The sequence below is a fragment of the Numida meleagris genome, chromosome 11 (genome assembly GCF_002078875.1).
Source record: "Numida meleagris isolate 19003 breed g44 Domestic line chromosome 11, NumMel1.0, whole genome shotgun sequence".
Classification (NCBI taxonomy): Eukaryota; Metazoa; Chordata; class Aves; order Galliformes; family Numididae; genus Numida; species Numida meleagris.
In genome coordinates this window covers 3,011,208-3,024,762 of record NC_034419.1, presented here as the reverse complement: position 1 = coordinate 3,024,762, position 13,555 = coordinate 3,011,208, and the positions used below count along the sequence as shown (strand labels likewise).

The window sequence follows — 13,555 nt, the reverse complement described above, 5'->3', positions numbered from 1 at the left end:
CCGCCGCTCCGCCCCAGGAAGTCCCGCCCTCAGCCAGGGGCCGGGCCCGGGCCGAGCCCGCCGCGATCACGCCTCCGGCCGCCATCTTTGTGCCGGGCAGCGCCCCACGCCGCCATCTTTGAGTGGGGCGCTCCGTCCGTTCATCGGACAGGAGGAAAGAAATGTGAATTCCCGACTCCTTCGGCCCTTCAACAAACACGACGTCAGAGGGACGTTTGGAGTATGCTCGTCGCCTCCTGGGTTTGACAAACGTTGTGCGACAACAAATGGAAATAGAAAGCAAAAAAACTACCATGCAGTGTTATTCCAACTCATCAAAAAACGTTGCAGAGAAGCATAACTATGTACAAAACATCAAAGAAAGTGTTATACCACGACGAGCTGTAATTCAGAGACACCAGGTGTGAACGCTTACCCAGCTGACCCGAATAAAGGCACCCGCCAAAGAAAGGATGTGCAGTGAGGTGGGGTGGTAATGTAGCTGTGTTGCAACCAGAGGTGAAGGCCCCAGGTGCACCACGAAAGGTTCCAGGTGGGTATTAGGAAAATCTTCTCCCAAAGAGCGGTCGGGCACTGGCACAGGCTGCCTGGGGAGCTGGGGGAGTCACTGTCCCTGGAAGTGCCCAAGAACTGTGGGGATGTGGCGCTGAGGGACGTGGGGGGGAGGGGGACCTTGGAGGTCTTTGCCAGCCATGATGATTCTGTGATTCTATAATATTCTTAATATGTTGACTTATGTAGAAGTAATTTGTCCTAATTTTAAAGAAATTGTATCATTATAAGCTGATCCCTTTTCTATTTTCATGCCTCTAATAAGTGTACTTCACTACCACGCAAGGGTGAAAAGCTAACAGTGAAAAAGCCAGAACAGCTGAGTTTTGGTGCAGCCACTGCCCATCAGGGCCTTCCTCCTGATTCTGAGTGTGGAATTACTGCTTTGCTACACTGCAGGGCTGTTCTGAAAGTGCATTGGCGAGACTTTGAAACTGGAGAAATAACAATTTAACTATGCATTATTTCTCTCTACATTATCAGTTTTTAAGCGTTACTTATTTTAGATATGCTCTACAACGTGCTCAAACCGAAATATCTTAAGCATCTGTGCTGTTAATGACATGAAAGTGTTGTATAACTGGAATGTCTCTGGCATGGCTATGTCTGGGGGTATAAGTGCAGTGTGTGCAGGCACACCTGGGTTCGCTGTGACGTGCAACCTGCAGGCTGCCAGCACAGAGCTCTCAGCTTCCAGAAGCATCTGCAGATCTCGGCGGATAATCAGGAGTCCTGTAGTAATTCAGCATGCAAATAGCTACTTAAGAAACCACTTCAGGAATGCAAAAGGTAATCACACCTCCAGCCCTACGCTCCCACTTGATCCCTGCACCATTTTCTTTCGGATGCAGTCTGAAGGCTACAGGAGAGCAGCACAGGTCTAAGATGCATCTCAATTCGTCTGGGCCCTAGAACTGTGCCAGATGGCTACGTAGAGCTCTGTGTCCCAAATCCTGTGTTGGGGACCCAGTGCTGTTGGGGATAAGAAACAAAAGTGGACAAACGCCACCACACACGTCTACAGCCTTTACGCTCTACACTGCACTTCGCTGTGCTGATAGCCTCAATGCAAGATAAAGTGCGTCGTAAAAGGCATTTTACTACGAGATAAACAGATCATATGACTTTCCTATAAGCTAATAGAACACTGCCATGAAATGCTAGTCAAACAGCTGTGCAGCTAGGAGAAAAGAGCCTTCCCGCCTCTTTACATGAAGGCAAGCAATACAATAGCTAATATAAAATTTCTTCCCAGCCTACCACCCATCACCTCATACCTGTATTTGTATTTTTTTTTCTTTAAATTTGCTTACAACCATGGCACTGACCACTGACTTCACATCTTCAGTTTATTCATCAGTACCCTCCTGGGTCACCCCCCAGCATACCTGCCAGCACACTGAGCACTCTCAGCCGAAAGCCACCAGAGCAGGGCTTCCCCCTGCAGCTCTCAGCTTCTGCCATGCCCTTTTCCCAGGTGTGCTGCAGAACTATCAATGCCAGACTCTCACGTGTGCACTCTTTTTACAGCCTGTCCATGTACCGAAGAATGAGAACAAAATGGGGGAGAAAAATGGGACTTGTGTACTCTGAGGCAAATACACACCCACCAAACAGGCAAGTGTTTCCTGTTAATATTCTGATGGCTAAGAAAAATTCATTATGTGCAGGTCTGAGCTAAAAACAGCATTACCTGAGACTCAGGATAAAATCAGCATGTCTTGTAAGGCAGTAAGAGGGATTTTTGCAATAACAGTCGCATCTTAGCTTTCCATGTCACTAAAACGAAAGGCTTCTGTGAAAAAGGGTTTTGTTATTTATGAAAAAGAATAAACAAGACATAGAAGAACCTGCCCTGGCCCTAGAAATGTCTGCCTGGAGAAATCACATTTAAAAATAAAAAATTCCAGACAAGTCCAAGAATACTGAATGGATGTGATAACACTAAAATGAAGTCATGATACAATGACAGTACTTTGTTTTTTTTTAATCTAATGCACCATTCTTAGTTTTCAAAAGGTGCAATTATGTTCAATTAAGATTACCCAACAGTTTTATGCTACTCTCAAGCCATCAAAAATGGAGTGTACTTATGTAACTCACACCTCATCATGATTTTAAAGCTTTGCCATTTCTCTATTATCAGGACTTCAGTGCTGCATAATCTCCATGCCTTGTTTTTTCTTGAATCTGTGGTTTATCTATGTGATTTCACGCATATAGCAGAGATGTGGGGAACCTCATGCTTCAGTGATCGTTTCACCGTCTCTCAAACTGAGTGGCACTGGAAAAAAGATGCAATATGACTGTAATGTGTTGTTTGATGGCTTTTTTAGAAAGCATATGTGGTACTTCAAACCACAATAAAATATTTTAGTAATTAAGTCAATGGCTTTGGCAGTAGGACAGTAGAAAGAAAAAGGTGGCTTAAGGTGAATGAAGGTAAAGCAACATAAGTGTTATTAGCCAAAAGAGCTCGCATAATCACAACCAGCCATCAGGAACAGCAGGCACAAATAAACAGACATTGTAGCTGTTAGGAGGCTTAATTGCTACATAGGCTGACGAGGGAGGAAATGAAGTTAAAGACTCAGAGCATAAATAACTTCTCAGTATAATATATAAAACACCAAGAATTTGTCAAGACAGAATTTTTCTACATAAGCGAGATCATTAAATACCATGGATTCCGTGGCTAGGAGTCCTGAATGCTCACTGAGCGGGTGGGGGGACAAACTAGCTGGGGGCACATCACAATGAATTCTTGGGATGGAAAAGGAGATCTACTCAGGAACTGCAGGAGGTCCTTAAAGCAGAGCACTGCAGTGAAACCCTTTGGTAAGGTATTACATGGAAACAGAACAGGACCGATCCCAGCTAAGCACCTCCCTAAAGTCTGTTCTTACAGCATTTAATCTGGCTGGTGAGGAGGGAAAGATGAAGGGATAAGGAGCTTTTAGTCTTGCCTTGTATTAAGTGACACACCAGCAGATGTTAAACAAATGCTCTTTACAGAGGGGATAGCCAACCAGCAGAGTGGAGTTTGCAGCCTGAAGTCACATCAGTAATAGTTTGGCTGCTTTTGCAATGGAGTACCACTTCTCACAGCAGCTACTTTGTGTTCCTGTTATACTGTCAGCTGTGATCAAACACTCTTGCAACACCCATGCCCTTGGGTTGTCCATACTGCATGCATAGCTTCATCTATATGCTGCCCTTGGAGCTGTTAATAGTTAAAGGAGGGGATGACTTCTGGCACAAGCCCCTAAGACCACCTTTAAACAGGGGAGTGCCCCCACTGATCTGGTTGTTAGCCGGACTGCTCATGCTCAGCAATGCTGCTCTGCAGAAGTCCTTGAGACCTTCTCAGTTACAACGTGGAACTCACTGAGCACAAGGACTCCGGAACATCGATGACAAACTGACGTAAGCCCATCACAGATCATGTTTTAGGTCATATCCCTGCACAGCAAACTGTGGAGCAATATCAGGAGCTGGCACAGCAGGATGGCAGAGCACTTACGTTTGCACGCTTACTGATAAATGTGATGTTCCCTGATACAGCTGTGAAATACCTGAATGGATAAAATGCCTCAAGTTCACAGATATCATGTTTTTATTGGCTGTAGTGGAGTAATTGCTGTACTCAAACAGTGGCATATCAGATGAGAGCTTTTTTTCATCCTTCCCAAACCAACTCCCTTTAAGAACACAGTTACTGGAACCGCTATGATTGAAGTCAGTAAATAGAAGCTGTAATTTCAAGAGACATTTTCTCCACACTTTATACCTCAGTTTCTGTTATCTCCGATATGTGAACAGAAATACAATGTGGTTTAAGCACAGCAGCTAGTAAACATTATGCTATCTCAAAAGGTTCTTCTTTCCAAACCTACCCTGCGCTCCTGCCCCCACTTTGCATCGCTCTTAGCCCACACAGCAAGCTGCAGCAACTTACCAGTCAGATTTTCTTGGATTTTTCTTCCATTTTGTTTTTAATAATTACCCATTAGTTAACTCAGCAGAGCAGCGTGGCATTGCAGAGCCACATAAGCGCTCCAGCTGTTGGAACAGGAGCAGCACCAAAAGCAGCAGGGAGCGCAGCATTAGGCACTTTGCTGCAGCTCAGCTGCAGAGCAGGGGGAGCTGGGTGGGAAATGGGACTTCCAGCAGCACCACGCCAGCATCGAGGCGAAGGTGCAGGGGTAAAAAGAAGGAACAGATGTTTCTGGGTGTGCTCTGAAAACCAGCAGAGAGCACGTGAACAAAAGAAATGTCTCAGGAGAACAAATCGTACCCTTCACCGAGCAGACCACGGTTTCTTTTTTCCCTTCAAGAGAAAACATACTAGCTTTCTGCCATCACTGCAGTGCCAGGTCTGCCCGAGTTCACAATCTGCACTATTGGAACATCAGCGATAAGACAATCTACTCAATTGCTTTATTGTTTTAAAACAGCTATTTCAAAGGTAACAATCCACAATTCTTTTAAAGTGGAATGAAGTGGGCCTATATCGAGTGGTTGTGAGATACTTCTGATGGAATGCTTGGCAAAGGCAAGTGTAAAGCAATATCCACTGCGTTGTTTTTTTTTTAAAGAAAGTATTTCATTTGGAAGAAAAGTATTTACATGAATAGTAAGTGTACACCTCACATCTTTCATTTCTAGAAAAAGAAAGAAACCAAAGTTGCTCAGAGAAGAACTATTCCTAACAGCGACAGGAAAACGAATACACCAAAATACAGAGAGATGTTCCAAATCTCTCAAGTGAAGACCTTTGAGGAATGAAATTTCAGATGCCAGGGTGAGCACGAATTCCTGAGCAAGTCCTACACTTGTTAAACAGAAACGGGTCCCGAGCACAGTGAGGCCCCTCCTGTGCAAGGCCTGGCACCTGGGGAGGCACACATCGATGCGGAATGGATGTACAAATTCCAAAAATATATCTTGATATCCTACTTCCTGGCTGTTCTTGAACCTACTTAATTATGAATGAGCCACTAAGAATGCAGAGAAGGCATTTACAAAATTGTATTTGGAGATGGATTTATAATGAAAGTAGGAAGAACAGTGATAAAGACATATTGACAGTTACTGGAAAGTAAATTGTGAAAGCCTCCAAAACAAAAAAGCCAATCCAAAAATGGTAGAGAGACCAAAAGAATTCAAATGAGAATTGCTCCTCAGCTAGACATGATCATCTGGAAAGAAGAGTACATTTTACAAAGTGAATCTGTCAGCGTCAGAGTAAGAGAAATGACAAATCTCATGGCTACTGATGGCAAGGTGGCTGTGTTTGAGAAACAAAGCCAGCTCCTGTATCTACTCTATTTCCATTTTCTCCCTCTGCAGGTGAAAGCCATTCACATATCTGCTTGACCTACATTACTTCTTAGGTGAATGGAAAGTGAAGCGGCAGTGACAAAAATAACAATTTTAAACTGCTCTTCTTTAACAACCCCTCCATCAATACTAGTGCTTTGTCCAGCAGCTTTCCTAGGGTTGTACAGCGTTGCAAAGTGGATGTGATGGGAAACAGCCTCACCTGCTGGTTTGAGGAGACACAGCCAGGTGCCCGCACACAGCTCAGTTCTCCTCCCCTTGCATCGCCAGCACCCCAAAGGAAAATCACCTTTCTTCTTTGCTGCTGCACCCCGTGATATAGCAGCGGCAAAAGTGTTTGCACATATTCCTCGCGTTATCAGAGAGATCCTAGATAATTAATTAAAGGGAAAAGTTCTGCTTCTACCTCCTGATCATTAATGTAGATGGACAAGTCCAGAGATTGCTTAATATTTCCCCTTACTTAGTTCTGCTTTGAGATTCTTATAATTTTACTGAAACTTCATGATGTTCCCCATCAGATATCGCACGGGGCTTTGTGCTTCAAACAAGTGTTTGGGAGAGATCTTTGCTGCTGTTTTCTTACATTCGTTTTCAAAAACAGAAAGAAAAAAAAAACAAAACAGAATATGCTGTCTTATCTCATTAAAAGTAAGACTTCTTTATGAAGAAGCGCTCTTTTATCTGTGTATTGAAGCAATCACAGAAGAGTGGGAAACAGAATGGGACAGCAGGTCACCATGAAGCTATGCGTGTATCTTTTGCTGCTTTTTTTCATCTCAGTTAGATCAAGTGCTAAACTCCTGCTGAGGCACGTACGTAAGCCCACCACATCTCCCCCCTCCTGCAGTCTGTCCCTCTTTTGCCTTTGCAAGCAGCTGCTGCCCGCCCTTGTTGCTGGTACGTGCCTATGCACAGGTGTGCTCACTTCCCAGTGCTGCGGGATGCTGTGCACGAGCACTCCCCAAACCCCTGCTGTATTCTGCTTATCACATCACGTTCCTTCAGCATGCTGGTCCAAAGTTAATAGAATTTCCAGATGAATCATTTAATTTGCTGGTTAAGGCTTTAATGACTGTCATTAGTTCATCATGTCGATTGCAGAAAGCATTTTACAAAATAGGGGTCACGGAATATTACTTACATTCCCCCTCGGCTTCATAACTGCACACTTCCTTTAAACAGGACTGATCTGACTTTCAGAGGACTGATGGCTTCCAGTTCCCGTGAGAAACAGAAGGCTCTGCACTCACTTCATGCTTCCAAACGTCAGGCCGTGCTATTTCAATGGCCGTGCTCAGATGGGAGAGCTCACATTTAGAGATGCGCAGGAAGAGGCTAAAAGTAGATGGAAACAAACTGAAAACTTGAATAGAAATGAGCAAGCAGATGGCAGTTTTAAAAATGCACATAAAGAGCAAGAAAGGGAAACAGAAGCAAATTAAAGAGAACAAGGAATGTGCAGAATATCAAACGCTATAACCCTGAGCTCTTATTTCCACACGCGAATTGCACTTGGTGTGAAAATCATGCCACAGCTCTTTCTTCAGCAAGGGCACCGCAGTATTAAACACAATCGTGCAAAGAGGCTTTACAGGAGAATTCTTAGGACATGAGGTCCATTTTGATCGGGTGGGAGGAGCACACTTTCGGGATGAACCTCTGTCAGTGCCCAACACAGCTGGCCACAGGCAGCCCATAGCAGCAGCTCACCACCAAGCCAAGGCCCCCCGCTCGTTTTGCCCATTTACCCTTCCCGTGGGGCATGCTTTGCCAGATGGACACCACCACATTTCAGCTGCAGGCCGAGTCGTCTGCTTATCCATTATTTCTAGAAACAAGGGACCATTGAAGACAGTGACAAAGAGCTAGTAGAAAGAAAAAAAAGAAAAAAAAAGCAAAACGAACCAAGAAACAAGCCCAACAGCCACAAAGGCTCAGCAGCAATTGTATGAACCTAACAATGGATTTTAGAAATAATTCTTTCATTCATAATCAAAGATGCCTTACCTGACACCCAGTGAGATGTAACAGCTTTCCTTTCTGCTGGAGTACTCTACTTGATATACTGGATTGGACAAGGGCAGTGCAATGTGGGTTTTTGTTATCTTTCCTATATATATATATATATATCATTCTGCTCACATCTTATAAATAACAATGCAAATAAGTTCTAGTAAGCTATGTGCATGGCAAAATGATAGTTTGCTCTGAGTAAGAATGAAGAGTTCTGTGACAACTTCCATCCTTCCCTTGGTCACCGCTGCGCTGCATCATTTCACTGAGCGTTTTCTTCACAAGTCAGTATGGAATAGTCCAATAAAATACAGACATCTAAACCAGAGGTGAAATTGAAGGGAAAAGAAAGGTTGCTCAATGCCCGTTCCTACAAACAGACCCACATCTGTAAGCTGATCCACGTGCGGGGCATTCACAGCGTTTCCCAAAGATGGGCACGTCCACAGGTGTGCCAGCACTAAGCTAAGTGCCAGCAAACATCGCCAGCGCGTGCTAGAATGAGAATTGCCCTTCCTTGCTATCAGCCTTTCAGGCACACCCTGTGTTACTGCCAACACCTGTTTGATTTCGCAGACATTTCAGCGCCAGCACAGATGCAGAAGGAGAATCTTTGCTTCTAACAAATATTTACTTTGGTAAAAGCACCCCGTCTGCTGCTTCCCAAAGCAATCATTTCTGGCACAACACATGCAGTAGCAGCGTTACTGATAGAGCCTTCAGTAAAAACAAATGCATAGGACCCTTTTACCTGAACAGGGATGTTATGTAATGGTGTGAGAGAAAGAACATTCACGCACCGCTTTATTCTGCTACATGGAGATGTCCGCAGAGCCACCGGTTGGATTACATACAAGTATTACAGGATTACCCTTTTGGACCCTCTTCCAAAAAGCATACGCTGACAACAGTGATGCACCAAGGCTGAACAGAGCATTTCTCCAAGAGTTCATAGTTAAAAGCATTTGTCAGAACAAACAACTGCAGCCTGCAAATGGGAACTGCCACGTTTTGGTAACAGGAAACCTCTCCAGGTGACAGACCACAGGGAGAACACTCAGCGGTTACTGAAAAATGTGGGCGGGACAAGACAGAAGCCGTCACTGATGTGACACACACAGAAAGGAAATACCACAAAACCCCATTTTGCTTACGGCCAGGTGAATCCCAACATGAAAACAGCACTTGGAATCAGGTGGGGGAGATACAAGCAAGTGTACAAGGCTTAGGTGCCGTTGCTGCGAAGGGAATCCCACCTTCAATTTGTTTGGGTGTGAAGCAGTGCAAATAGCACGTGGCTGTGACCAACTACGCATTGAGCACTTCGTTCATCAGCAGCAAACTGCACCAGGTCTGTGTTACAAAAACACGACGACCCCGGATCGCTCATCCCAAGATTTTCACAGGGGAGAGCAAATCTTCAGAGAAATAAAACCAAAAAACCTGCTCTTCAGAAATGTGGTATTAAATCACCAAAGGAAATATCTACTGTAAAAAAAAATTAATAAATACGTAAATGAAAGCAAGTATCCTAAAACATCTTAGCAGAAGACAGAGAAACCGAGTGCGTACAGCTTTCTAGAACCCTGCCTAAGCAGCTACGTAAGCTGTCAGGAAGCTTCCTTCAAATCCATGACTGGTTCCCCCACTAATTTGACAGAGCTGACACAGAGCTCAGGGTTCTCAGGCAGGGATCCTTGTGAAGGGACGGCGGAACAGATCGCTCTGCTTCTAAGTGTACCTTTCAGGTCATTTAACAATACGATTGCAATTAAGAACAGAACACAAAAGCAACATGGAAGTATGGTGTCACACTCCCCAACCTGGCTGGAAAACAAAAGGCCAGGAAATATGTCTCCAAAGCTCGGGGTTAATCTCCCCTGATCAGCCCAGTGCTGGTTACTCTGCTTGTTCTGATGTTCCTTGTCAAGGTACAGTGGCTGCCAACAAATCAGCATTAATCTCTCATCACAACAAAGATTATTTAATTATCTTTGCAGCAAGGCAATCTTTTGGACAAACAGGCAAATGCAATACTTTGCCATGTGTAAACGTTCCTTCCTTTAACTATACTTACCCAGCAGGTAACTTGTCCTCCTACAAGCAGGCATGACGACAGATACGATTCCCCATACATTTTCACTGCTCCAAAAAGGCTGGCAGACATTAATTCAGGCCAGGGGAGATTCAGGCTGGACGTTAGGAAATAATGCTTTTCTGAAAGAGTGGTCAGGCGCTGCAATGGGCTGCCCAGGGAGGTGGTGGAGTCACCGACCCTGGAGGTGTTCAAGGAACGTTCAGACGTTGTGCTGAGGGACGTGGTTTAGTGAGAACTATTGGAGACAGGTGGACGGCTGGACTGGGTGATCTTGTAGGTCTTTTCCAACCTTGGTGATTCTATGATTCTATGCATTCTCCCTACAGAACCCAAAACATTCCGTTCTAAAAGGGGTCTGAGCAGATGTGGCCAGCCTTGTGCAGAAGCGTTACCGTTTTAAGTGTCATCCATTTTGTATTCTGCCGTTGCAACAAATAAGCCAAACCCATCATTTTCTAAGGAAAACACAGGGTTTAAGGTTACCTTCTTCGTCCAAACAGCCCCCCTGGCTTTCTACCAAGAGCTGCTCTCCACCTGGAAAGCCTTTGTTTGTACTGCCGGAGGTCTCTGATGTGATTTAAAGCGGTGGAATGTAGTTCTAGATGTCGCAAGCTCTTTACAGCGTATTTACTTGCAGCTCTTGCTTTGGTGGGTTTGCTCTGAGCTTCCCGGTCCCCTCCACCCGCTGGGCTGCAGAGCAGCTGAAGTATATGAAATGGAACTTGAATTACACGGACAAAAATGTCCTTTCTAATGATCGGCACCAAACCTGCAGAGCAGGTTCAAGCACAGGGATACCAGAGACAAGACACTACACACGATGTATGAAATATCCCACCGAACGTGGTAGGATTAATAAATAAAGAGCAACAGCATGCGTACGGCTGGATTCATCTTACACAGCAGGCAGGAAAAGAACATCCGAAAAAGCTACCGTATCCTACTTTGTGGCTGCCCAACCACGTCCAGCACATAGAAACCATACCCAGCATCCCAGCTCACCTCTAATAACTTCCTTAAATGCTTACTGCTGTGTAAGAGCCACTGCTAAGGGAGACACGCTGCATTAGGCAGCACAGACCACTGTCCTCCAAATGACACCTGCCCAAAGAGGGCAGCTCTCCCTGCTAGATTTAAAGTTACTCTGTTCAACAGTAGCAACGAATTTGACCCCCAGAGGTCCTGAGGAAATGAATATTCAGTGCAGGCAAATCACAGAATCATAGAACCCATCAGGGACAGAGGTGAAAGTTAGGAAGAAAATAAAACGTTATAAGAAATGATTTTTCACTCTTGTATTACTAAAGGCAATTTGCTGCAAGACCTTAAACATCCATTTCTTAGTTAGGAGAACCCAGAAGCTCATTTCTTGGAGTGACAGACTGGGAACAAAATCGATTTTTACAAAGTTGTACTTACTCAGAACATGGCGCTATGCATTTTGTTCAGATTAAACAAAGCCTACCAGCCAAGCCTGCCTCCAAAGCAACACAGCAAGCAGCAGTCGAGGCAAACAGCAGCCAATAAGCAACAACTTCTCTAATGCAAAGAGAAAAATCTTTATGCGAGCCAGCCTTGTACCCTTCCCAGTCTGCCCAGACTTGCCCCCTCGCCGCATGCTTTACCACGTTATTGACACAGCGCAAGATGTTTTCTGCTGACAGATGAGCGCAAGACAAAGCTCCCTTTCATCCGGCACCCAGCTCTGACCAGGCAGCAGGCTTCCAGAGAGCCGTGCTCGGCGCTGTGCAGTCTGCCACCGCTGCCTTGCAAACCACGGCTTCTGACTCGCAGCACAGCTGTGGGACGGGATCCTTCACTGGACCATTGAGTCCGCACACAAACCAGAAACACGCTCTGGTTGTTACAGTGAACCACTGCTTCTCATTCTGATTTTACTAAACTTCGACTCCAAGCCAATAAAAGGAGAACAACTCCAAGCTAGCGCCAGGAACGGCACTTCCTCACCTCCCAGCAAACCAGTGACAGGTAAGTGACACGCAGCCTTTCACTCCAGCTCCCTGCGTGGGTTTAAGTCGCAGTTTTAAACGCAAACTCAATGAATTGAAGGATACTTCTGCAGCAGATCAAGTGTTAGAGGAATACTTTTGCTTCCATTCAGTTTCACGCAGTACACAGAGCAAACCCCAAGGCCCCGCTCAGGCGCACAGCTAAGCAAGCTCTGCTGGTACTAAGCACGTTGCAGGGAGCTGAAAGAAAGGTGAATATGCAGAGCTTCACCCTCCCAAAGGTGCAGCATTTGCACTGACTAGGAAGAGCTACAGAAAGCTTTGACAGCAACGTCTCCAAAGAAAAAAAAACAAAAAACACAAAACAAAGACCAGACCACAATAAAAAACAAGCCAAAAGCAGTTTGAGCAAGTCTTTATTATTCTACTTGGCTAACTAGAAATAGGATAGACTAATTCCCCAGCCCCTTCTGTCAAAACGTCGGGGCATGATGAAACCCGGCTCCCAAATAAACACATGCTTTGAAAAAGGTAAAAAATACTTCTGTGATTTGTGCCCTGCAGCCAAACTTGAATGACCCTGAGAAAAGTCTGTGCAGACAAGTCAGTGGAGGTTGATGTGCAGCTCGTTAGCTCTGTTTTAATCCCCCTTGTGCTATTGCTTTCAAATTGAGTTTGTTTTTGTGTTTTTGTTTTTTTTTAAAAACAGAGTGTTAATCTCGACTAAAATCCATCATGAAGTGCTACAACATTGCTTTTTATTACAAAGAGCCAGAATTTCCTCGAAAATATAAATGTGTAAAACAACCAACCGGCTGTACAGTGCATTTACAGTGCATGATCCAGAGTAACACGCAGATTAAAGAACTGCTTTACACGTTAGCCCTTGGCCACACAGGGTTGGCAGTACTGTTACAACTTGAACGATACAGGGTGAAAAACGACTATTACTACTAATATAAAAAAAACCAGGACCTCAATTCCAATTAAGTTTATGACAGAACTGGGATACATACATAATTGTACACGGAACATGAAGCTCTAACTAGAAACTGTCATCATGTTGTAACTCTTGGACGGGCTGGACCGGCCAGTTCTCCACTTCTCCTTACAGCTGCTCCTGCTCTCCAGGGCTTTGCTCGCCTTCGCCCCGGGCTGCGGGCTTTCGTAGAGGACGCAGATGGACCCGTCCTCGCCGATGCGATAGGACACCTCGAAAGGGTCGACCCACAGAGTCAATTCGCTGGGCAAGAGCTGGAAGAGCCTCTCGTGGCTCAGTCCGATCATCGCCGCCGCCTTGCCTATCAGCGGGTCCATCTGATGGTTGATCCTAATGCACCGGTACCCGGAGCCCTTGGTCGGCGCCGTGGGGAACCAGTGGTGCTTGTAGTGCTCTGCGGGAGGGAACAAAGAGCAGCGTTAGCCCCCGCCGCTGCGCCGCGGCCACCGACCGGGCCGGGCCCCCGCTCACCGCGCAGCGCCTCCTGCAGGCGCTCCCGGAAGCACCGCAGCTGCTCCTCGCCGATACCGCCGGCGGCCCGCAGGAGGCGGGTGACGAACGCCGCGGCCGTGGAGA

General features: G+C 45.5%; 1 protein-coding gene and 1 long non-coding RNA gene across 2 annotated transcripts; one reads left to right on the top strand and one right to left on the bottom strand.

The window, feature by feature from the left end:
• LOC110404790 lies at positions 7 to 2,169 on the top strand. Its single transcript, XR_002442492.1, has 2 exons — positions 7 to 532; positions 2,083 to 2,169. It is a non-coding gene; the product is annotated as an uncharacterized LOC110404790 (long non-coding RNA).
• On the bottom strand, positions 12,378 to 13,553 carry LOC110404879 (protein BTG1-like; the record flags this gene model as incomplete). The annotated part of the gene is made up of 2 exons (XM_021409646.1): positions 12,378 to 13,373; positions 13,451 to 13,553. Coding segments are annotated over 2 exons (456 nt in total), but the record flags the coding sequence as incomplete, so codon positions are not given.